At 53.0% G+C, this 23,562-nt stretch overlaps 7 protein-coding genes across 7 annotated transcripts; 3 read left to right on the top strand and 4 right to left on the bottom strand.

Moving 5' to 3' along the window:
• Positions 1–1,857: 1,857 nt before the first annotated feature.
• Positions 1,858–3,876, top strand: NCS57_00869700 (uncharacterized protein; the record flags this gene model as incomplete). The annotated part of the gene is made up of 2 exons (XM_053058506.1): positions 1,858–2,472; positions 2,527–3,876. 2 exons carry the CDS (start codon positions 1,858–1,860, stop codon positions 3,874–3,876), a joined length of 1,965 nt encoding a protein of 654 aa, XP_052912337.1.
• A 556-nt stretch (positions 3,877–4,432) lies between these two features.
• Positions 4,433–6,652, bottom strand: NCS57_00869800 (uncharacterized protein; the record flags this gene model as incomplete). The annotated part of the gene is made up of 1 exon (XM_053058507.1): positions 4,433–6,652. Exon 1 carries the CDS (start codon positions 6,545–6,547, stop codon positions 4,433–4,435), a length of 2,115 nt encoding a protein of 704 aa, XP_052912338.1. The 5' UTR covers positions 6,548–6,652.
• A 252-nt stretch (positions 6,653–6,904) lies between these two features.
• NCS57_00869900 (U6 snRNA-associated Sm-like protein LSm3) lies at positions 6,905–7,421 on the top strand (the record flags this gene model as incomplete). The annotated part of the gene is made up of 4 exons (XM_053058508.1): positions 6,905–7,096; positions 7,149–7,238; positions 7,294–7,330; positions 7,381–7,421. The coding sequence occupies exons 1-4, from the start codon at positions 6,974–6,976 to the stop codon at positions 7,419–7,421; spliced, it is 291 nt and encodes a 96-aa protein (XP_052912339.1). The 5' UTR covers positions 6,905–6,973.
• Positions 7,422–8,245: 824 nt separating this feature from the next.
• NCS57_00870000 (Tr-type G domain-containing protein) lies at positions 8,246–10,352 on the top strand (the record flags this gene model as incomplete). The annotated part of the gene is made up of 5 exons (XM_053058509.1): positions 8,246–8,290; positions 8,344–8,881; positions 8,934–9,122; positions 9,181–9,978; positions 10,027–10,352. The coding sequence occupies 5 exons, from the start codon at positions 8,246–8,248 to the stop codon at positions 10,350–10,352; spliced, it is 1,896 nt and encodes a 631-aa protein (XP_052912340.1).
• Positions 10,353–10,544: 192 nt separating this feature from the next.
• Positions 10,545–12,012, bottom strand: NCS57_00870100 (Zn(2)-C6 fungal-type domain-containing protein; the record flags this gene model as incomplete). The annotated part of the gene is made up of 3 exons (XM_053058510.1): positions 11,884–12,012; positions 11,489–11,830; positions 10,545–11,441 (listed from the first exon to the last, which is right to left on the bottom strand). The coding sequence occupies exons 1-3, from the start codon at positions 11,989–11,991 to the stop codon at positions 10,545–10,547; spliced, it is 1,347 nt and encodes a 448-aa protein (XP_052912341.1). The 5' UTR covers positions 11,992–12,012.
• Positions 12,013–13,133: 1,121 nt separating this feature from the next.
• NCS57_00870200 (Arrestin-C domain-containing protein) lies at positions 13,134–16,173 on the bottom strand (the record flags this gene model as incomplete). Its single annotated transcript, XM_053058511.1, has 2 exons — positions 13,134–13,862; positions 13,912–16,173. 2 exons carry the CDS (start codon positions 16,171–16,173, stop codon positions 13,134–13,136), a joined length of 2,991 nt encoding a protein of 996 aa, XP_052912342.1.
• Positions 16,174–22,498: 6,325 nt separating this feature from the next.
• On the bottom strand, positions 22,499–23,002 carry NCS57_00870300 (uncharacterized protein; the record flags this gene model as incomplete). The annotated part of the gene is made up of 2 exons (XM_053058512.1): positions 22,499–22,659; positions 22,726–23,002. The coding sequence occupies 2 exons, from the start codon at positions 23,000–23,002 to the stop codon at positions 22,499–22,501; spliced, it is 438 nt and encodes a 145-aa protein (XP_052912343.1).
• Positions 23,003–23,562: the final 560 nt, after the last annotated feature.

Raw genomic sequence — 23,562 nt, forward strand, 5'->3', positions numbered from 1 at the left:
AGCCCCGTATTATCCCCCATTAAACAAGCACTGCCTGGCATGTCCATCTGCGGGAATCCCTAGCTACAGATTCGAATACGCGAAGCCGAGCTCCCCGTCCCGTAAGAAGCAAGAGGCTCGGGAAGTCTGCGTCTGCAGCAAGCCGGGGGACGTGTTTCAAGGAATGGCTGACGACGAGTGGAGGGATGGGGGGAGTCAGACTGCAGGATGCAGGAGCCAGCAAACACGAAATTCCCTGCAGATGGCGGATCGGGCCTTGGTTGTTTGTTGGTGGAGAAACGTTACTCTCACGAGGACAGTAGAGAGGCAAAGTTTATGGGGGGCCCGAAGATGGCGAACCAGTTTTCTAGAAGATGTGGATGACAAATTGGTGTCTGACAGCCGGAGTCAGACTCTACCGACGAAGCCAAGAGTAGCAGAACACACAGCCTGGTCCCTTTGATCCAGCCATTGCCCTGGCTGGCTGTGACGTTGGTGCCAGCAATTGGTGATGAAATGATGGACAGGAGCCGCGCGAGATGAAACCGTTGATCATCTTCAGGTATGCTCTATCTTCGGCCCTTGTGTCCGGATAGAAACCAGACCAGCAGGGAGAGAGACCGTGGCCCTGGACCAGAGGACAGAAAATCCTGAGTCTTGCTTCCAGTGATCGTCATCTGGTCTTGTTGTTTGGTCCTGGGTCCTGGACCCGACAACCAAGAACTCCTGGGTCTCCCCTAGCACGACCGCTAGCTTAGCGTGCTAAGATGCCCCACGCCAGCGCCCCGTTGCCGAGCGGGTGGCGCAGCACGTCCACAGTGACAGACAGAGAGAAGAAAGAGAAACGGTTCTCTTCTACAGAACCGATCGCGGCAAAGAGGAAAGAGGGATCACGCCGATGTAGGAGACAAGATGGCTGTTAGATTAGCAGAGGCTGGGTTCACTGTGGCTTTCTTGCTAAATTGTCTCGGTTTCAGAACGAGGTCAGCCTTGTAGAAGCCATGATGTAAGGCTGTTTATTAGGTAGGTAGACGGGGCGGCTACCTACGTCACCGGCCCTCCAAGACGGTAGGTACTGTCTCTGTACCTTCCCCCCGGATATAGTACCTCGACCAGGGTCGTGTCTTGGACTGGATCAACACGAACGGACGGACACCTGGATTTTGCACCGTCGAGACGTGGTATTACCGGGTGAAGCGACGCAATTCGAGTCATTGAGTGAGATCATCTCGAGTACCTGCGCCGAGCGACAAACCGACGAGACGGGACGAGACGGGACCGAGTTGATGTTATTCCGATATCCCTTTGATCCATCCATCCATGGCACGCCCACCCTCCTTCATGACCACCACCGCGACAAATCATCTCCCACCAACCACCAGAGACACGCCTGCACACCCACAAATCAAGTGATAGATCCCTATTGCTCCTACGCCTCTCCCTCGTGCCTACGGTCCAGTACGTACCGCCCCTACCTACGTCTTCTGCGACTCCCCACCACCACCCCTCTTCAAGAGCCTGATGAGTGCCTTCTTTGACCCTTCTTCCCGCCCGACCCCATTCCTCACTGCCCGACTCAACAGCTATCATCCTGGGATATCTACCCCCTTGGCATCCCAGTTCATAGATCCCAACCTCCCAGAGAAACATCCGCTCCTCCAGGATTCGACCACTAATACCTACCTGCTCTTCAGCTACTTACATCAAGATTACCTCACTCTTAAAAACACCACATTGCTTCCGCCAATCTTGGATAGACAACCAATCTTGGGCAATACCATATTGACTGCTTCAACTACATAGCTTCATCCTCTCATACTCTTTTAGACAGCTCCGCTCTCAGCGATCGAGCTCATCTGAGCAGCCAAATTACCAGCCATGAGCGGCGGCTCAACCGTCCAGCACATCGACACTGTCGATGCCATCGCTCGCTCCCTCTACCTACGCGCCAAGCAATCCGGTCTGCCCTTCAGCGACGTCGCTAACGCCGTCCGCAACCTCCACCTGGCCCTGCGGCACCTGCGCACCGAAGCTGGTGACCAGGACTCCCTCCTCAACAACCCTCATGCATCATCGTCTTCTCTCTACGCGCGCCAGCTCTCTCCTCTAGTAGAGGACTGCGACTTTACCCTCGCTCAACTCGAGAGCCTGCTCGACAAGTATGGCGATGGACGAGCTGCTATGCCCGAGGAGGAGCGTCTGAGAGACGATAGACTTGCTATTATGAAGTCAAAACTCGTCGGCGACAAGACAAGGGTGGAAATGTTCCTTGACGCTGTACAGCTGCACGCTGAGAACAGGCCGGCCAGGGTTGTTGACGGAAGCCAGGAGGGTTTCGAGGGTATTAAGGACAAGATTGACGAGATTGCAAACAAGCTGTTTCGGAACCGCAGTGAAAATAGCTTCACTGAAGACGACGACGATTTGTGGCGCGAGTTCAAAGAAGAGCTCGAGAAGGAGGGGTTCTCTCCCCAAGTGCTACGAAAACACAAGGTCAGTGTTCATCTGCTGGGTCACCTTGAGTGTAGGTCACTAATGCCACGTTAGGACGTCCTTCGAGCCTACATCCGAGAGCTCGAGTCTGTCCAGAACCAGTACGGCGGTAACTGTCCCACCGTCAGAGGTCTTCTAGAGCAGGAGGCCAAGTATCAACCGAGCTCTCCCAAGGAACTGGACGGCAACAGCTACGTCGATTATCCGCCTGTCATTGTTAGTGGACGACGTAGATCGAATAGCGACACTACCAGAGACCATATCTCATCATCTCCCAAGGATTCTGACGACAACGAGTCCGACTTTTCTACGGCCCTCGTCTCGACTCAGGACATCATCAGCATGGATAGCCTCAACTCTCGCATGGCCAGTCTGAATGTTCAGCCTGGCCAGCAGTACAGCTTGTCTCCTGGGCAGGGGCAGAGATATCTGCCATCCAACAGCGCTGGCTCTCTGCCAGATGTTCCTGAGCTGTCTAGCTCACCAATTTCATACCACTTTGGGACATCTCCACGATCTATGCCCCCTATGCCCCCTCACATGAACGGAGGCCCAACCTATGGTAGTAGCCCAAGGAGCAGCGCTCCTCGTCTGGCCCCTGACCGTTGGGGCAATGAAATCCCCCCTGGTGCCCAGTGGACCAAGATTAGGAGGACTCTTGTTAGCCCCGAAGTCTTGGAACGGGCGGGTGTGCGATATGAAGCTCGCCCCGAATACGTTGCTATCCTTGGTCGCCTCCCTCGCGAAAAGATTGCCGAATTTGCCCGAGAGAGTGCTCGATGTCGTGCCAGCCGTGCTATGCGCGACCCCCGGCGTCACAGGCACGACCACCACCAAGACCGCAGAGACTCAAAGAGCAGCCGCGAAGACGATGATAGCGACAGCGATCTCTTTGATGAAAGTGACATTTCGGACGATGACGACGATAGAGCGTCTGACAAGGGTACAAAGAGCTACCCCTTCATCGTGAACCCTCCTAGCAGGAGCAAGACGTCTCCGTCGAGCACAACCCTCCCCAAGCCAATCCTCAAGAACAAGAACGAAAACCATGTGCGCTTTGATCCTGAGCCGCACGAGGTAGACGGTCGCAGCCCACGTTCCCTCAGGGACGAACGAGACCGCGAGCGTGACCACCGCCGAGAGCGACGACGTCACAGCCCATCTCGATCATCACGACGTTCGAGGAGACACTCCGATGCTGGAGATCGATACTCCCGCAGTGATAGACACGGCGATTACTACGACAGTAACGGGAGGAGGTACCACCGGGAGAGAGACAGGAAGAGCTCAAGGAGAGATGAGCGGCCCCAGGGGAGGAAGAAGTGGGGAGAAGCCCTCGGCGCTGTGGGCATCGGCGGTGCGGCAGTGAGTCTGTTGAGCGTTCTCGCTGAAGCAGCATCTTGATTGCCCTACGACGGACTGGCTCCGTTGTAAACAACCATCGCTTGTAGACCCTTTTCTTTCCTTTGTTTTGACTTCTTTACGAAGCAATCTGTCATGTATTTCATCGGTGGGAAAATGTACCAAGGGAAACTGGATATGGAATACAGAACACGGAACAGGGAAGGAAAATTGGGAAGGCTTTTGTCTTTTATGCGTGTTTGTATAGGATTTGTTTCATGTACGGTATATCACGACCGAGACGATCTAGCCAGCGAGATTGCTGGTGGCTATGTATGAAGTATGAACATGGCGAGAGATAGATACCCGAGATGAGATGAACCTGGAGGCTGGAATTTGTGTTTGATATGATGGGGACCAGCTGTGAGCCTGATGAATTTGGAAGTTGGCCTTGTGTATTTAAACTTGATGAATCTTGTCTTGTACTGAATTTGGTAAAGAATCAATATTTACACAAATTTGAACCGCTGGCTAGCTATGAACGAGTCTTGTGTGATGCAAAGTGTAACCAAATGACGACTGTCTCTAGATGCTGTATCAAGGACAAACCTCTAGTTGTCTACGTCATAAGCTCCCTCTCTAGCTTATCCCACCACCCCCTGGCATTCACATCGGTTGACTCAGGCGCCGGTCCCATGGCCCGGACTCTGGCTACCGGTGTGCGCTTCCACTCAACCACCTTCATCGTCGGGACCCGTGGCCACTTAAAATTCGGATCGTCTAGGTTCAACTTGCCCTGTTTCGCCATGGCTTTCACCTCCGGACCACCCCTATCTTGGGGTAGCGACTTTCGCGCCTTGCGGGACCAGGTGAACCGGGGGACCGACATGTCTCGCTTGATACACACGTGGCCCTGCGCAGTGCGGTAGCGCACCTGATCGTGGAAGAATTCGCTGAATTCCTCGACGATTTCTGGGACGACGACCTGCATGAAGTGCCCGTTGCGCTGCCACTTGCACGCCGAGGCGCTGCTGAGGAGATTGTTGAGCCAGGTGGCAATGTGGTACCAGACGTGCTCCTTCTGAGTCTCTATTTGAATGCGTCGGTGACTAGGCCGTGAGAATTCCTGGAGGACTTCATCGAAAACAATGCTCTCGTGCTGCTGCTCAAGGTGGCGGTAGTAAGGGATAGCGTAACCTCGCATGAGATCAAGTGCAGGTCGAAATTTACGTTGAATGATGAGCGTCTTGATGTAGACGCTGTAGTCTTCAAAGGTAGGCTCGACATTGTATGGAGCAGAGGTCATGGTTTCCCAGATTCTCTGAATGTCGAAGGGTTTCACGACGTTGGCCGCATAGTCGCCCATCAGTTTTCGTTGGGGTTGGAACGGCTTTGAGGCGCAGACATATGCCCAGTTAAGCAGACTGGACCACGTTTCGTGAGGGATCCTGATATTGTGCCACTTGGAGAAGTGAATGAGAAGCTCCTTCGCCGTGGTGATGCGGGACATGCAACCGAACGACTCGACAATGGCGCTGAGGATCCTCTCGGTGGGCTCTCGCGGGTTGCCTTCGCGAAAATTCTTCCCTCCCCTTGCGACCGTGATGCCTTCATTCTCGGTGAATTTGAGACGGAAGCCTCTCAAAGTGACAACTCCCCTGAGATTTGCAAGATTGCCGCCCCTTGCAAACGCTATCATGCTTGTGCACAGGAGTTCCTCGTCGACGAGGGTGCCGTACTCCTTTGAGCGCAGCCAGTGCCTTCGATAACCATGGAAGCTCTGCTTTTTACCATGCAACGCTCGGGTGTCCTGGGAAACTCGACGCGGGAGGCGATTGAAAGGTAGCGCACGATGAGCGTTCAAGCTGTACCTTAACCTCTCCATCCTCTTCATACTACCTGGGGGAAGGTAACGTCTTTTTCGTTCTTTGAACATCCGGCGGGCGAGAACAGCAACTCTTGAGCGATCGAATTGGTAGTAAAGGGGATCGATCATGAAGCGAGCCTTCACAAACTCATTCCAGGTTGCCGTGGTGCGCTTCCTCTCCAGGCCGCTCTTTGCGATGGCACCAAAGAAATCGGCTGCGGCTACAGGATCCGCAGCAGCACCGGCGCAGCGGATGAATACTTCATAGTCGGTGACGAGAAGATTTCGCCCTGTTTCCTGACAGGCATCGAACAAGATGGTCACAGCATCGAGAAGAGCGCGATGATGGTCTCGTACGCCAAAGTCGTTGACAAGTTTGCCAAGATTGGTGAATTGAGTATGGCCGAGAGAGATATTGAGGCCATGGGCAACATCGTGCTTGCTGTTGTTCGCGACAGGATCTATCCATCGTAGAATCTCCGAAAAGGTCGCGACAGGAAGCTCAGCTAGCTCCTGAAGAGCGGCGGTAGCAACGTTGGCATCTGCATCTACCAGACTGTCGACCCATTCATAAAAGTTGGGGAGGATGCGAATATGATCGCAGCATTGTATAGACCTCAGGAGATGATCCAAAGACGACGGATTATCGACACCAGTCTCGTCAGACAGCCAATTGCCCACTTTCCCTGTAAACATCGAGGCCGAGGTCGAAGTCGAATGTGTTGCTAGCCATCGTCGGCCCACTACAGCGGGTCGTGCGGGCTCTAGGGACCTTGCCGGTGGGTCATGAATCCGTAGCGTAGTGAGTGGAGTTTGTGAGAGGCGATCGAGACGAGGCCCTCGTCGGAGGGAATGTCTCCAGAGCATGGCACTCGAATTGGCTTCATGAGCGTTGGAAACTGGTGTGAGAAAGAAGAGAAAAAGAGGCGCACTCGACAGGAAGGGATCGGATGCGACATTACCATCTCCTCGTGAGGGGGTGTTTTCGATTTGGCTGCCGTGTAACCCAATTGAGAAGGTTCAGACCGGTGCCGTGATGGATAAGTAAATGCTGAGACACCGGATATTTGCATCATGCATATTACCCCGTTTGAAGCATAATGCAAGCAGTTGACCCGAAGATTTTCCCACCAAGCCAGTTCCACAGTCGTGTTTTCCCGCTGGATTTGGTGGTGCTCATAGCCCTGTCTATCGACCAAGCGCTTCTCCAACTGTCAACCCTGGACGATTTGTCTCTCCGAAACCACATCAACTCATCAAACGAGACTCAGACGACAATACCCGATAACAATCATGGCCGACGTCGGTGAAGAATCCCACCATGTGTCGGAGCCCCTCGACCTCGTCAGGCTCCTGCTCAACGAGGTCGTCTTTGTGAAGCTTCGAGGAGACCGAGAACTCAAGGGAAAGCTGCATGTGAGTACATACGACACTTGACTGAAAGTACAAGCTCTAATGTGTAAGTTAGGCTTACGATAGTCACTGCAACCTGGTGCTGGGAGAGGTTGAGGAGACAATCTACACAGTCGACGAGGATGATGAGGACGACGAGGTCAAGGTATGCCCAACTTTAAACCTGTTACAGCGCAGGCTAGTACTGACGAATGATTCAGACCATTAGCCGGAAATCTGAAATGCTCTTTGTGAGAGGTGAGTGCAGTTTGGTCTCGATGGCCCATGGCATGCTGACTGTGGATTAGGTGATAGTGTGGTCCTCATTTCACCAGGGGTTCCTTTCTAGACGGAGACATAAAGAGATGTAATTGTGCCTCGCAGACCTCTCATTACGCAAACACAGCTCTTGAAGATGTGTTGCAGCCACCAGGCTGCGCCATGCTACGGCCAAAGTCATGAGCCAGGAACGTGGCTGCCCGAGAGCAAGCTGTTCAAATCAGGACACAGGGGGGAGAAAATATGCTGAAACCCCTTCAGACGGCGCTCCTATCTATGCCTGGAGGCGAGAGAGCCAGACACAGAAGTATTGTCTCTGGATAGTTCATTCTGTTCAACTTGACAGTCGGGTTGAGCTTGAGAGTACAAAAAGAAATCATGAACAGCAATGACTGATGTCCTTGGCTATAAATTCCCTTGTGAATGGTGACTACTGTCCATCTCGTCCAACTCCTGACTTCTAGGAGCCTTTGTGGGAGGATATGCATGCACCTACCCATCTCATAATGACCCCGATACTTGAATGAGGCTTGAGACACTAAAGCCACCTCAACCTTTCGTCAGAGGGTCTGTGCGCTAAGCAGAGCAGAGCTCCTTATCGATAAGGCAACCACGGGAGGCGTGGGGACCCCGGCCACTTAACTTACTTAGCTCTGTGAGTAACTCCCCGCGCACGCACCTACACTTCAACTCAACTTCATCTATGACTCTTCCCAGCACGGGATCTCATCAGTCAGACGGCGAGAAGAGGCGCAGCATTATCAAACCATATTTCTGACTACTTATACTCCGTCCGGCCTGGACCACAAGAAGTTCCTTGTTCCAGCTCAATCAATGATCACCCGAATACCTTTCGCCCTGTGATGTTACGAATCGCATGACCTCATCGTTATCATGTCAACCAAACCGTTGGCGCACGAGAAGCGCAAAGGCGAATCGGTTCGCTCTGGCCTCTACATGCTTGAAATGATAAATGCTTATTGATTAATCAGGCGCTGAGCGACTTTGCCGAGTATGTTGAGCAACAGCAGAATCTCCGGTACCCGACCGCTAGAACCGCTACTGGGCCAGCTGGCGTGGCCACCGACGGAAATGAGCACCACGAGGAGCTCGACGAGCTGTTTGATAATCTCGACCTCGCCGACTCTGCCCCTCGAGTCCCCCTGAAGGATATCCTGCTTGGATCGAACGAGGAGTCTCTGAAGCAGTTGGAAGACCTAGTCGCCGATCGGTTAGAAGAGGGCTTTGGGGAGTGTGTGTTCGAAATTGGGTACGAGAACAATGGCGACTCGATGGATCTGACCCTCGACGAATGGAATCAAGCGCTTGAGACACTCCAAGCAGCCGCGAAGCGCGTCCGTGCCGACTGCGACTTGCTCCTGACCAAGAATGTTGGTGGTGAAAAGGAGGTCCCCAGTACCGGCGACAAACCCATAAAAGACAAGAGCTGCAGTGGCAAGGTCCTCGTTCGACAAGTACCGGCGACAATAGAGGACGTAATTGAGACGCGGATAGCAGTGGTGGGCAATGGTAAGATGCTCGGGCGGCTTGCCAGGGACTATCCAGTATTAACACATTGCAGTCGACGCGGGCAAGAGCTCCATGCTTGGCGTGTTGGTTAAGGGAGACCTTGATGACGGTCGAGGAAAGGCTCGAGTGAATCTGTTCCGACACAAGCACGAGATTGAGACGGGTCGAACCAGCTCAGTGGGGATGGAAATCATGGGCTTCGATACTGTGGGACAAGTTGTCACCTCTGATATCCCTGGACGTGAGTATTGGATGGTCGACGCATCTACGATGGCAGCTCTCCTAACAATAATCTACAGGAAAGCTCTCGTGGGAAGAGATCGGGAAGCGAAGCGCCAAAGTTATCACTTTCACCGATTTGGCGGGCCACGAGAGGTATCTCCGAACTACGGTTTTCGGACTGCTCTCGAGCAGCCCTAATTATTGTCTGCTTATGGTTGCAGCCAATAATGGCCTCATCGGAATGAGCAAAGAACATCTGGGAATTGCTCTGGCTCTGAATGTCCCTGTCATGGTGGTTGTCACCAAGATCGACATTTGCCCGCCCAACATTCTCGAGCAGACAATAACCCAGATCACCAAGATCATGAAGAGTCCTGGAGCGCGCAAGATTCCAACTTTCATCAAGACTCGCGAGGAGTGCATAAACACGGCAACTCAGTTCGTGAGCCAACGGATATGCCCCGTGTTCCTCGTGTCCAACGTGACAGGAGAGAATCTCGACCTTGTCAGGACCTTCCTGAACATACTGCCTCACCACGGACGATATAACTCGGAGGCGCCGTTTGAGTTCCATGTCAATGACACGTTCTCAGTGCCTTTCACTGGTACAGTGGTGTCGGGTATTATAAAGTCTGGGGTGATTCACGAGGGAGACAATGTTCTCATTGGACCCGACTCGTTGGGGCAGTTCACGCCAACTGCTATCCGTTCTATCGAGCGTAAGAGGATAAGGGTCCCTGCTGCATCGGCAGGCCAGTCTGCCTCTTTCGCCCTCAAGAAGGTCAAGCGCAAGGATGTGAGGAAGGGAATGGTTGTGCTCCCCAAGATTGAGGGTCAGCCTACGCCCAAGGTGCACCGAGAATTCATTGCAGAGGGTGAGTATCTGAATTGTTCCGCTGTGTTATAACCTCTAACATTGTTAGTGCTCATTCTCTCTCACGCGACAACCATCAAGACCAAGTATCAGGCCATGCTTCACGTCGGCCCTGTCTCCCAGACGTGCGCTATCATCGACATTGACCGCGAGCTCATTCGAACTGGCGACCGCGCAACCGTCGCATTTCGCTTCGTTCAACGTCCAGAGTACCTCGCACCAGGCGACCGACTTTTGTTCCGTGAAGGCCGTACCAAGGGCTTGGGCATTGTGAAGTCGGTCGGATACGACCCTGAGCATCCGTTAATGTCGAATAAGAACGATGAGGAGAAGAAGAGTGAGCCAGTCAGTGCTGAAGTCAGCGTCGGCGCCTAATGATGGGTTGTCTGTAGGAGACTTTGGAAGAAGTGATGTTGGGCCATGGCTATGACGATGATATGAAAGACGGATAAGGGGGCGTTTTGGGTTCAGGGTTATTGTCTCGGGTTTGCATTTGTATTCCATGGAAATGTTGCAAGGCTTGTCTCTCTTTACTGTATTAGTTCGTTACATGTTTGATAATTCCTATTACGCCTTCATCCACATGCTTGACCGCCCGCCCTCTCTCAATGTTCTTACGTCCCCTAAATTCATGATTCCTCCATTCTTGCAGCAAAAGCCAAACACTCTCTTAGGAAACTGCACAAGCTCCGAAATACCTGGGACGTCCATACAATACCGCTCTAGGTAGATGCAAATGGCCTGCCCTTCAACCAACGACCTCCTCTGCATGTACCACGAGCTGTGCGCCGCCGCCTTGGCGTACCACCACGCAAGCAGAACTATGGCCCTCGGGTCCTTGTCCTCCAGGAGCTGCTTGTACCGCGGGTCTAGCTGGGTTAGGAAGGCTAGGAATTGGACCACGGAGTTTTCGTTGATCTTTTGTGGGAGGAGCTGTGCGAGAAGTGAAGCGGCAACGTGGTATGGGTTGGATACCGGGGAGGAAGATGGGGAGAGGTTGAACGTGGTGAAGAATGTGGGAGGGAGAGCATCAGGGGGAATTGGCTTTGCGCCGTTGGGCATTTGATCCTTATGGAGGAGGAGTTCATGGAATATGCTCTCAGCTCTGGTCGGGTCAGCAAGCGCCCACGCAACCTTTTTGCCTTCACTCATTTTTAACCAGTCGAGGTCCAGGATGTCGGGAACTTTGAGTGGCCAGACACCCTCAACGTCCTGGGCATCGACTAGGGCGAGCGCTGAGGCGCCGAGAAGAACGGAAGACGTCCATATTGCGTCCCGTTCTGAGCTGGGTAGCAGTGAGAGGTCGGGGGTCGAGTGGGCTGCCAGGAGACGCTGCTGAAAGAGCACCGTGGCTTGGTACCAGTGGAAGGCCAAGGCTGTGCGGTGTGAAGGGGGTTGCTTGGGGGTGATGTGACTATCATGAAGGAGGGCAAAAGCGATAAAGGCATGAATAAGGAACGGGTGCTGCTCAGGTCAGTCATTGAAACTCTCTTCATATAGACCAATCTTACCTTGGACGCCAGCTTAACCGCCCTCTCTGAATAAAGATGCCTCGTCTTCTCCGTCCCAATCGTAAACACAGTCCTCAACCTAAACCTCTCCAACGCCGCCATCTCAGCCTCTCCAAGGACAATCTCGCCCACGGCGCCCCTTGTCGGCTGCGCAATCGGGACCCTGAGCCCAGGCAGAGGAGCCTTGAGGATCCGATCCGCAGCCGGGTCAGCAGTTACTGAAAATACAGGGCCAGCGCTGCAGTGGGCTAGATGAAGACTGGCTGAGGGTGATGTCTGGGTGAAGGAGCAGATGAAGCCTGAAGATACGCATCGTTTGCAAGAAGGCTTTGACTCGTCACACTGGAAGGATTTTCAGTAATCAGTGCATGGGTTTGTCAAAGTGAGATCAATACCTTGACGCTACGTAGCTTACAGTTGCTACACCCTAGACGAGACTTGCGGTGAGCCTTCCTCTGTCTCACGGGCGGCGTCTTCTTGTTCGCCTCGCCGGTTACAACCATGATATCGACGCGTATGCTTTCCCCGGATCTTTCGGCAATGCCTCGGTAACTCAACGACGGCGACAGCTTATGTTGAAAATTATAGCGCTGATTGATCAGATTAGATATAAGAAAGTTCTTGGCAGGGTTGATGCTTGAATTAACGGAAACTCATCGATAGTTGGAGAGTAATCGAAGTTGTCAAGTTGAATGGAATGAGGCTCTTTACGCCCGACACTAACTCCATACCCCAAGAACTCTTGGCCAATTACAGTGACATCATTTATCCATGCCACCTCAGCCCTACGTCTGCAACCGCAGATTTATGAAAACCCTTCATAACTCGTTATCGAAATGTCTGAGTCAACTCGCTCGCCTCAACATCAGACAAAGACCCAAGTCTAGAACCTCTCAAAATAATCCTCTTCTTACCAAAGCATGACCATCTTCCGTTTTGTTCTCACCGCATCCCCCTGGACCCTATATATCCCTGCCGCTATCCACAATCCCACTTGGCCTCTGCTGGTCCACACGTCCCGTCCCACCGCGTAAATGACCCGTGAACAGATTGGATATTAATACATTCTGTATTACGCTGCCTGCCCCTGCCCGGGCCTCGTTCATGCATCACCTGGCGTTGAAACGCGCTGACCTGGACTCAAGACTTCGTTACTCGAGACATTCAGAGTATCACAGAAACGGCTCGGAAACTCATTGAAAAGTCCATATCGGACGACAGTATATAATAGTGTAATATAGGAGACGATGTGGTATCGATACGTGGGTTGCCTCTCTTGAATGCATCATGACCCTGTCCGTTCCATTCCATTCCCCTCCAATCATTCATTCAGGTATATGCTCTCCGTGGAATCTCTGGTAAATGACTTGCTTGCCAACCTTCCGTCTTTTGTAAACGCCGCCAAACCAGTTGACCCATACATCACATCCCAACCGATGCTTGATGTAGCAAACATATATGCTTGATGATACAATACTTGACAAAGAAAAAAAAGGAATTAGAGACGTAAATATCGTAGACAACGTAAACGTCAGTCTATGTTATGGCGTGGTAGTTGTGGTACACGCGCAGGCTGGCTGCGTGCTCTTCTTGCCACGTCGCACAGCTCTCCATATCATATCCAAACGCAGGCGGCCAGCGCTCTTCACACTGCCCGTCCAGCTCGGTTGCGGAGAGCTGACATATCGAGATTGATTGGTGGCCTAGAAATCTCCAGGCTGCGGCTTGGCATCCTCCTACCTCCGGGGGTACGGGGGTTGGCAACATTGACGCGCCCGGTGCGGTCAAGGATCCGTGGGGGCGAGTCGTCAGGGTCCGACTCAGAATCTTCGTCGGGCCCGTCATAACCAGCATCAGCAAGTCTGGTGAAGTAATCGGCCAGACCATCGACGCTAGGGGTTCCAACCACAACATCATACTGAGGGGGAGGCGTCATAGTCGGCTCCGGGTGCTCCGAGACAAGTTCGGCTGCGGGGGGTGGTGCAACATCGTCTTCGAAAGCGGGAGGGTTGAAGCTTGGAACTCGGAGGAGATGGATTGGCCGAGGTTCTTGCTGACCACCAACCGCATTGGCCAAGTGAGCCGCCTGCGGTGGTGCAGGAAGGTTTTCGCTGCTGGCGTTGACTCCGGGAAGTGTGCCCGTAGACGAGTTAGGCGAAGCATCTGTCGGCATGGTGAAGGCGTCGGGACACCCGCAAGTGGACTGATACGTCGCGCCATTGCAGTTCGGCCCTGAGTAAGCTGGGAGGTTCGTGTTGGCATGGGTAGCTCGGCAGTTGAGCACCGTAAAGGGCGAGTCAATGCTGATCTCAAAGTGCCGGCGCTTTGTGCCAGTGGGATCTTCAGGATCGAGGCGGCTGATGCGCATCACAACCTACAACAGTCAGCAGATATTTCAGAAAAGAGTCAGTTATAGATCTTACCTTGATCCAGTGGAAGACATTGACATTCTTCCAGCTGCAGTCAGGGTGAAGTCGCAGTTCCTTGTTCTTTGCCATCATCTCGCAAGTCGGGATCTGGACGTTGGCCTCGATCTCAGTTGAACCCCAGAAAGTCTCCAGTCCCAGATCGATATCACCAAGGAGGTTAGCCGTGGGTTCGGGGAGTGGCGCAGCGGTAGTCTGTCGTCGAGCGGCATCCAGTGTTCGTCTTCGGGCGGCAGCCTCGCGGGCCTGTCGTCTCTGCTCGGGAGTGAGCTCGCCGCCACGAAGCGTTCGGACCTCGGAGGAAGCGTAAGACGACTCGAGGGGCTTGCCAGCAGACTTCTCAAGGAGAAGAATCTTGCGGCCCGGGTCCTTTCGAGTGACGCGCTTATCACTAGTCCAGTACTCAATCGACTCCGTTACATACACCTTGAGCTTGTGCACCTGGACCTTGGCCAGAGGCGTGAGCTTGAAGGCGATGGGGATTTTGCTTCCAATCGGAAAGCTCTTGCCTGAAATGATAATATCGTAGTGAAGCTGATCTTCCCATTGTCGGCTAATAGAGATGGGCTCTGACATCTCGAGAGAGAGTTGATCGGGTACTCGAACAATCGAAACCTCCTTGGTGCCGTGGAGGTTAGGCTTAAAGGCGCCGGCTCGGTCAACTGTGGCTTGAAGTTCCCATTTGACGGATCCATACTGCAACTTGGTCGTTTCCAGCTGGTGGTGATCGATGGGGAGTTCAAACGAGTAGTCGTAAACACCAGGGTAAAAGACCTTGTAGCCCTTGACCTGAGTGGCTGAGGCGACGGGGCTGTCGCCCTTGTTAAAGCTTCGCGATTGAACGCTCTGCAGCGACAGGCGCTTCATCTCCTTGGCTGTCAGGTTATTGCGATGCGGCGAAAGCGAGCTCGAAGGGCTGGGTCGGGCCAAATTCGTCGAGCTGCCGTTGGGCGATGCGTTCTTGAGTTTGTAGGTGCATTGGTTGCCATAGTCGGATTCCCAGCCGTCATTCATGGCATTGAAAAATGTGAGGACCTGAGTGCGCAGACTCTCCTCCTCGTAGACATCCTGCTTTAGTGGAGGGATGCCCTCGGGCCATTCTGTGCGGGCGCGGCCGAGAAGCTTAAGCTGAACGGCCTTGATCTTGACGTTCTTCGTAACGCGCAATTGAAGTCTGCCTCGAAGCAGAGCGGTGCCGCCTTGGGAGTCGCGATGGCCGTGGCCATCATGGTCGAAGCCCGAGAGGAAAATGTTTTGTTCGGCGAGGAGAATTGAGCATGACACGCCACTGCCGGAAGCGACGGGTTTCGGGACCTCGGCGACGCAAGAGGTGATGGCAGATTTTGAAGATCGTGCAGACATGAAGCTGCTTCGGTTGGGGTTAGAGACGGCCATGTTCATATTCATGTTGTGCGAACCCGTCAATGACGGATTAGAGACACGGGCGGCAGTCATTGTTCCGTGTGGATTTGAGTCAGTCGAGTTGATGGGTGTTGAAGTGATTGTGGAGGTAGAGATTAAATCATGTGCCGGGGAGCCGGGGTGGATGTCGTCATATGCTGGCGGGGACTGTGTGGGTGTGGTGGAAGCGGCCCTGGTCGCACCTGCCCCAGCGGGACTTGCTCCAATAGCAGACTGGCAAGTCAGGTCCGACCGGCAAGACTGGGCAATTGCGCGTCCAGTATTGGCAGTTGCGGTGGAAGTGGCAGTGGAAGTGGCAGTGACAGCACTGATCCCGTCGGCGCTTTCCCGAGTCGTGCGATCAGCAGCAAATTCTGGCTCGGCTCTTATACGACCCGAAGTGGCACAAGAATTTGAACAGGCAGAGTCAATCGCTTCAGAGGGGCCTGCTAGAGACAGCGAACTCAAAAGCTTATCCCTGCGACGCGCTGCTGCACGAGGCTTAAAGCTCCTCCTCCTTTTTGTGTTGATACTGCTGCCGCTAGGACAAACCTGGACGGCGTCGTTGAAAGAGTTGCTGGGCGCGGGTTGTAGTGACGGCGCACGCCGAGGCGCTGGAGGCGGCGGGGGAGTGTCAGGCCGGTTCTCTGGTCGCAACTCTCGAGGCACGTAGCCCGAGGGATAGCTAATAATGTGGATGGCCTGGGGACGAGACCGCCGGGGACCGATCAACGGCGCCGGGAAGCGTGCAACCGACAGCGAAGAAGGTTTCTTGCTGAGGCGCGGGCGGTAGTAAACGTTATCGTAGGACGTGACCCAGTTGGAGCGGCGCTGGGTTTCGGGAGCTGTTGTTGTCATTGTCAATGGCTGTGCTTGGGTGACGACGACGGCTAATAAGCCAAGAGGATATGATGGTGCCCAGCCAGCGAGCAGGCCTTGGGACGTGACGCAAGCAAGAAGAGGCTGAGTGATATGAGAGAGCAAGGGCAAGAATGTCTAAAGTGACAGAGTTTACTGGGATGCTAGAGCAAGCAGCAGGCGGGTGGGTAAACACTTGTATGTATATGGCTTCTAGCCAGAGAGTAAAAGATTGGGGCGTCTGTGTGAATATCGCGCGTGAGGGAGGGCAAGGCGTGGCTTATAACAAACAACAAGAATCAAGACGGTTGAATGTGTGAGCGGGACCTCGGTCTAATAGCAACAGGAGGACGCCATGATAGAGACCAGCCAGACCAAGGGAAGGGAAGGGCTGGGATGGGGATGGGATGGGGGAGGGGCCCAGGCACGCACGCACGTACTGGACACAAAAAAAGCAGACGGTGTGTGCGCGTGCGGCGTGCGTGCAAGTCAGTGCAGTGCGAGTGTATGTAGTGTGGCAGCGGTGATGGGATGGGGCCGGCGGGCATCAAAGCACAGGACAGCAACGGTGCTTTTCTTATGCGCTGGCATGCCAAAGTTGGGGCTGAGAGGTGAGGGTATCCATACAACCGGCGCCGAACAAGCCAAACACCAAGCAGGGCCAGGCGATGGGCAGCAACACCAAGGCCGGGGGGCCAGGGGGGTCACGCCTTGAGTTGGCGGGCGGTTGGCGGGGTGGGGATGATGCGGGCAAACAAGGGTGGAGAGCAGGGCAGAGGATGGAACTAGGAAGAGGACAGGGGTTGGAGACGTTGTGATGCTGCTTGCTTGTTGCTTGTCTGTACGGGCGAGTGAAAGTGAAAGAGGGAGTGGCGGTGATGGTGGAGAGTAGCTTTTGCATCATGAGGCGGTTATGATGAGGCCGGGAAGGGATATTCTGAGACGACGTGACATGTTTGGCTTGATTTTTTGTCTCTCCCGCCATAAGCCATAGAGATCGCCAAGGTGCAGTGCCGTATGCGAGATTTGCAAGAGATTGATGAACATTTTCATTCACTTGAACGGTGGGAGTGCATGACCAAGGAAACGGGGGGCGTGTGACATGCAAGAAAGACACCATCCAAACAGAGGAATGGCCATTAAACAACTCGAAACCTGCTCTGGCTGGTGTTGAAAGGAAGAGAGCCGAACAATGAACTATACGTACCGCTACTATAATGTGGAAAATCCAAAACGGCTTCGTTGGACTGGCTAGTGGAGCTCTGGCCTCTGCCGCTGACTGGCGGTGATGATCCTGGTCGATTTGGATGCTCTCCCGCGTCCTCGAGAATTTATTCGAGGTTGATGCTACTCAGCTTAGATGAAATGGTACCCAAGCTCCACGTCTTCAGGGCGCGTAACGACGGCGGTAGAGGCGGAGGATTGGCTGGCGGGGATTCAGGAAAAGAAAGTTGCAAAAATCCAATATAATCTGGACGGTCCAGACAGCAGAAAGAGATTTGAGAGACAAGGAGCTCAGGTGAGCGATTCGCGTGTCCAATTAAGCACGGTTCGCTGAGGCTGCTGGGCTGAAGTCTGAGACCGGCGACGGCGACGGACTGGGGTGTGAGACCTTGGGGTTTTTTTCCTCTTCAAAAAGCTCGGAGCAAAAGTCTAGATGAGGTAGGCCATGGGACGAGGGGGGAGAGGAGGAGAATAAGGATACGAGACGAGAGCAGACAACGCAAATGTAAGACGATGGGCGATCAGGGAAGAATCCGGTGGTTGACCTATCAGGGTGAGAGGATGCTCGAGAGGTGTTCCCAGACAGGATTTTTGCGGCGCTCAAACAAACAAGCCGATGATGTAGTAATGTTCCAGAAACTGGATATGAATTTGGGGAAGAAGAAAAAGGAAGCAGGAGAGGAGAGAGACAATTGACGAGCTAGATATTCATTCCACGTTCTTGCAGTCTGGTGTACATAATATCTTACCCTTTATTCCGACTAAGCCGTGCGAGGGAATTCCATTCGGCATCAGAAGCCAACACAGAATAAGCCCCAGAAAAAAAAAAAAGCTTCTTGACTGTGGTGTCTGTACTGTACAAAGCAAACGGCCAGCAGCAAGTGGTATCTTTGTCGTTTTCGGTGACGCGGCACAAGGGTCGGGCCTCGAATGACCCCACGAGGAGCCCCAAACCCGGAAAATGGGATGGGCTACGTAATTGGGCCCATCCTCCATCTGCCGCCGCAACCAAAGGGGGACAACTAGACAACCAAAGAGATGCCTCTCAAACAGGGTTTGGGAGCGTTTACAGTAGTTGCCAAGGGGTCTTCCGGTTGGCGGCCGTGCCGATCCCGAGACGACAAAGGAATACAGTACCAAAGAGCCTCCCCGACCATGTGGAAGATCCGGATGAGCTGGAACAGACCGATCCATCCATCTCCGGGGACGGCGAAGGAGGGTGATGGGGATGACGGAAGGTCGGCGTGTGTGTGGAATCATACAAAATCCCCCCAAGGTTATTCCCGAACGCCTCATCTGACGGGAATGGCCATGCTCGACAGGTACAGTGTTGCACGTTGTGTTTTTTTTTTTTTTTCTCGCCCGCCTCGCTCTGATGCAGCGGTGTGTGTCGTGCAGTTATGTGAGCCTCGTGAAGAATTTCCTTTCCCTCTCGGGGGATTCCCGCTGTAGACAAGGATGGGCCATCTTGTGAAGAAGAGGGCTGGGATCATCACGGGTTCCAGTCAAGTGCATCTTTTGAGTGGAGTGGCGATTATAGTGCATAGAAGGGTCTCGTCCTGAGGCTGAGCGTCTTTTTTTTTTTCCTCTGCGGCTTCGTGGATGAATGCCGAGCTTCATCCATACATCCCGACGGCGTAAATGGTGCACTATTCTCAATCAAGAGTTGAGTGTATCTTGTCTCGCTCGCCTCGTTCAAGGCTAAGCGGATCTTGGGTGCCGTTCCCAGCTTAGAGGTGCATGAATTCAATGCCAGATCCGAGTCTCAACTTGTTCATCGGACCGTTCAACTGAAGAACTCGCCTCTCTACCTGCTACATTCCCCATCTCTTGCAGCGCTCGTCTGAGTATGGGATATCCCAACCTCACACAAATTCGGGGTGCAGTCATCCGATAAAGATCCCACGTCGCCGGAAACAGAACCCAGCACTGATCTGAGCCTCCAACCCTCCGCAACCAGGATGACAGAAAAATAAACGACGACGGCCCGGCAGTCTCTTCCCTCGATCAGGGAAGCCCAGGCAGGCGCCCTTGTTTCAGCGCGCCGTCATCAGTTCTTGTGTCAAATTTCCCGGTTGGAAGGATATCCCCATGAGACCATGGCTCGTGCAGCCAAGGCCCCCTATGGTGAAGCACTGGTGTAGGTCAGGAACTTGGTTTCTGCTCGAATCACCCATAGAGATTGGGTCCAATATCCGTTAGTGATGATCATATCGTCTGGCCAGCTTGCCTTCTGGAGGCTCGAATCTGCGCCGTGAACCACTTCTTCTTATCCCTGGGAGATTGGCGCTGCCAACTCAGCGCTGATCGTCGTGGACCGTCTCCAACTCTAATTCCTTGTCTCTTTTGGCCAAGGCATCAATGGATTCTCCGCCGCCTCGTTCAGGGTCTCAAAAAAGTAAACAAGTAATGAATATCAACAGCGCGGCTTACGTCGTCCAGGCAGCGGATTGCGGTCATCTTGCTTGAGGCTCGAGGCATCTCCCCTGCAGCAAGCCATCGATCTGGTGGCGACAAAAAGAAAGGAAGGGCGGTTAATTGATTGCGTTACGTTGCCGGGGAGAAGAGAGAGCCCATCGTCAAAGAGGTCAGTGCTTCCCGTCCGTCCATCAATGGAAGCTCTGAAGAAGCCAGCCCGTCCTTCTAGTGTAGCTTTTCCCAGCATCCTCATCTCGAGCGTTTCAATATCCCTTCTCCCTTCGGTCATGACCGTGATTGAGCGTGGGTCTGCCGGCTCGATCGTCATGACCGGGGACCCCGGTAGTTCTCTAGACAGGGGTGAGGTCAAGGATCAGCGTCCTGTGAGGTCATTTCTCTCTTTCCCTCAGACCCGATCGAGGGGTTTGTTTGACGTTTGTCTCTAGCCCTGTGAGGTGGGTTCTGTGAATGGATGCTCTACTGAGCGCTGTGAAGCGTATTCAAGCTTTTGTGTAAACGCCATTATCGCGGTAGTGCAAGCCCAAGATGAATTGTGCGCTTTGTTGCGAGCTTCTACTGTTTTACTTTGCGATCTATCTATAAATGGTGAGCCATTAGGCGCATAATAACAACACAATCGCTCGGACCCTTTGCAACCGTTGCTTCTCGCGATCAACCCGTATTGCATTATCAAACATCCGAGGAAATCCATCTCAATTACGTCGTTGACAACTCATTCGCAGGTCATCCAATGCATTGAGCATCATTCTGGGATGTCATCTCAAGAGCAACTGTGCGTATTCTTGACCTCTGCCAGTACTCTCCTCATGAAGCTGCTGCTGCACACAGTCTTCAATAAGCAGCGTATCCGTAGCTCGAGGCCGATTCAAAGTTTCGTCCCCCGGAACCGCCGCGATTGGGTAAACTCAACCGGCACTGCACTGCTGCATATGCCAGACTCGATGCGACTAACACAAATGGCTGTCACGGGCCGATGCAAGCTCCCCGGCTCTTTGACCTGCTGTCTCTCAGTGTGTTTCAGGCGCAGTTGGAGTCATCTCAGCTGATTTCCATTTCTTTATTTACTCCAATGACCAAAAGCGTGCGTATCTATGCATGCCAGAGTGGTAGTGTCGCCCAATGTAGAGGAACCTTTTGGAGGCGTCCCTTGACCAAGCCCAGAACCAACATCAACAACAAGGTGTAAGTATCAGGCGATTCGTAGACCCTGCTGACGAGATAGCGCTACCTTCTACGCACTATTGGATGGACGAGTTCCCTTTGGAGCTGATGGCAGACCCTGACCATCCCCATCACAGGCCCCTTGTTTACCTAACCTAGTCGGCCACTAGACCGGCATCCGGTTCATTCAAGCATCGACCCCATGATGCATCACCTACGTAGCACCCGAAATCTCGTCGAGATTCCAAAAGGGCTCAGCCAAGGGCAAGAAGAGGTATAGCTTGCGGTATTTGTCAAGGGTTGAGACTCCGCGCGACTGCTTCTCGTGACCCTTTTCTGATAACCGAGGACAATGCACTCTCTAAGTTAGCTCCCCCGCATTTCATAATGCCTCTTTTTTTTGCGGGGGAGATGGGCCATCACCAACAGCTTCCTCTTTTAAACCCGCGCAGCGTCCGTTGGTTGCATGCCAAGAGGTACTCCGACGTCTCCTCGGAGGTGCCAAGATGAGTAACCCCTCGTGAGAGATTTAAACGACAATGGTGCAGCACTTGACGGGCAGCCACGGGGAGAGTCTGGGTCGGTGGCAAACGGATCTTCATGAGCGGTGTGGCAGTGCCTAGTTCCCGCCCGGGGTTTGCTCATGGAATGTCATTGATAGTCAGGCTGGACATGGAATCGCGAATAGCGCGAGGTTTCTGAATCAGTCACAGAATTCAGGGGATTACAAATTGGATACCGCTGTTTCCAAGACTGAATCGTTCAGACTGACGCGACTCGAGGTAATTCGACCCATTCATTGACAACCATTTGACGCTTGAACTGCTAATAAACCACCATTGACACCTCTCACCGGTGGCTTGCTCCCCGTTAATAATGCCAATCAAGAAGGACCGAAAACAAAGGAGAGCTAATTCACAAAAGCACTCTCATGTCAGCCTGATCTCACTTTAGCTAAACGATGGCCAAAGTAAGGCCGTGATGTCTACCCACGGACGTGTTTCTTGGCCCTGGCCGTTCGGTCAGGCACTTGCCGGTCTAGACTTTTTAGTCTGCCCTTCACAAGTGCCGATGCAACATCATCTCTTTACCACCGCGATGCTTGAATTGGTTGAGTGCTGGACTACCCTACACCGTCCGGGCCGATCGGCAGCGGATCCGGACCTGTCGGTCCACTCTTCCGTGTCTTCCGGGATATCCGCCGGAAGCATGCCGGCCGATCAAAGCATACATAGAGGTGGACTTATGGCATTTCACGGTACTCCCGGTGTGTTATGGTATTGGATTTTAATGGCGTCATGTATTGTAACTGTATCTTTTGCTGTTGTGGCTGATGGCCTCTTTTGGACTCGTCATTGTAGACAACGATAGAGATGAACAATTTAAGATTGATTAGAACATTTAGGTTTAAGGAAGCTCTTTTGCTTCGTCTAGTACTGACTGATCTCGCTGGCAACTAATGTACAACCTTTGCTAACCGAGCCCGTTGCATGAGCAAGACTCACTTAGACTCTTTCTTCTTCTTCTTCTCCATCTCCTTCTTGGCAGCCGCGGACTTGTCCTGAAGGCTACGCAGATGAGAATCGACCTCATTCAGATATCCGTCTGCGGCCATCTCCACACTTAGGTCAACGAGACAACGACGGGTATGAACATTGTCGACTGAAGACTACTCGTTAGCACAAGTCTCTCCCAAAGCTTCTTACCCTGGGGGGTGGGAGAGCTTACCGGCATCGAGGAGGGTACCGATCGCGTACAGAAGCTTCCTCATCTGATTCGCAATGTCCTTAGAAACTCCGGCTTTGACAACAAGCTCCGGATCGTCTGCCCACTGGCGGAACATCTTACAGAGGTTGTCGACGTCGCTCCTCAAGACCTGAGAGTACGCACTGGGCTCAGGGAAGTTCTGCTGGAGAGTGTCGAAGGCCGTGTTGAGGACATCGATCATCTCGACAATGGACTTGCCCTTGTAGGTGTCATAATCGGGGGTGAACATGTCGGACATTGTGGCTGATGTGTATTCTTTGTTGTGTTGTGTAGGCTGATGTGTGATGTTTGCTGTCTTGAAGAGACTGGTATGTGATGCTTGCTGTGCTGTAGAGCTTGTGTCTGATGTCTGCTGTATGGATGAGGGTACTGTGGATACTTCTTATCCTTATGTATACATTCCATGTCTCCTTCTCACGGCATTACTATTGACGGTAAACTGGTGATTTACTGTTTGTGTTGAGTCGACATTCACAGAGTTTGGGATAACGTCAATGACTAGGTGCTCGAATGTGAAAGTGATGAGGCCTCACGAGCGAACGATTGGCCGGTGATTAACTCACTACCTTACGGTATGTGATGGGCGAATGCTGCGTCGAGTGTTATTGTCTATATTAACCTCATGGCTCCTTTGGAGCAGCTGAACTTCCTGCATTATACGCACTGAGTACCGAACAAGTGGCCGAAACCAATCACTACAGATGCGGTCATGAAGTTTAGCCTTGGACAAACGAGAAAGGCACAGCCGCGAGAGTTTGGAGTGGAGTATGAAATGGTGTTCGTTCAAGTTCGTTACCT

Source organism: Fusarium keratoplasticum, chromosome 6 (assembly GCF_025433545.1).
Source record: "Fusarium keratoplasticum isolate Fu6.1 chromosome 6, whole genome shotgun sequence".
Taxonomy (NCBI): Eukaryota; Fungi; Ascomycota; class Sordariomycetes; order Hypocreales; family Nectriaceae; genus Fusarium; species Fusarium keratoplasticum.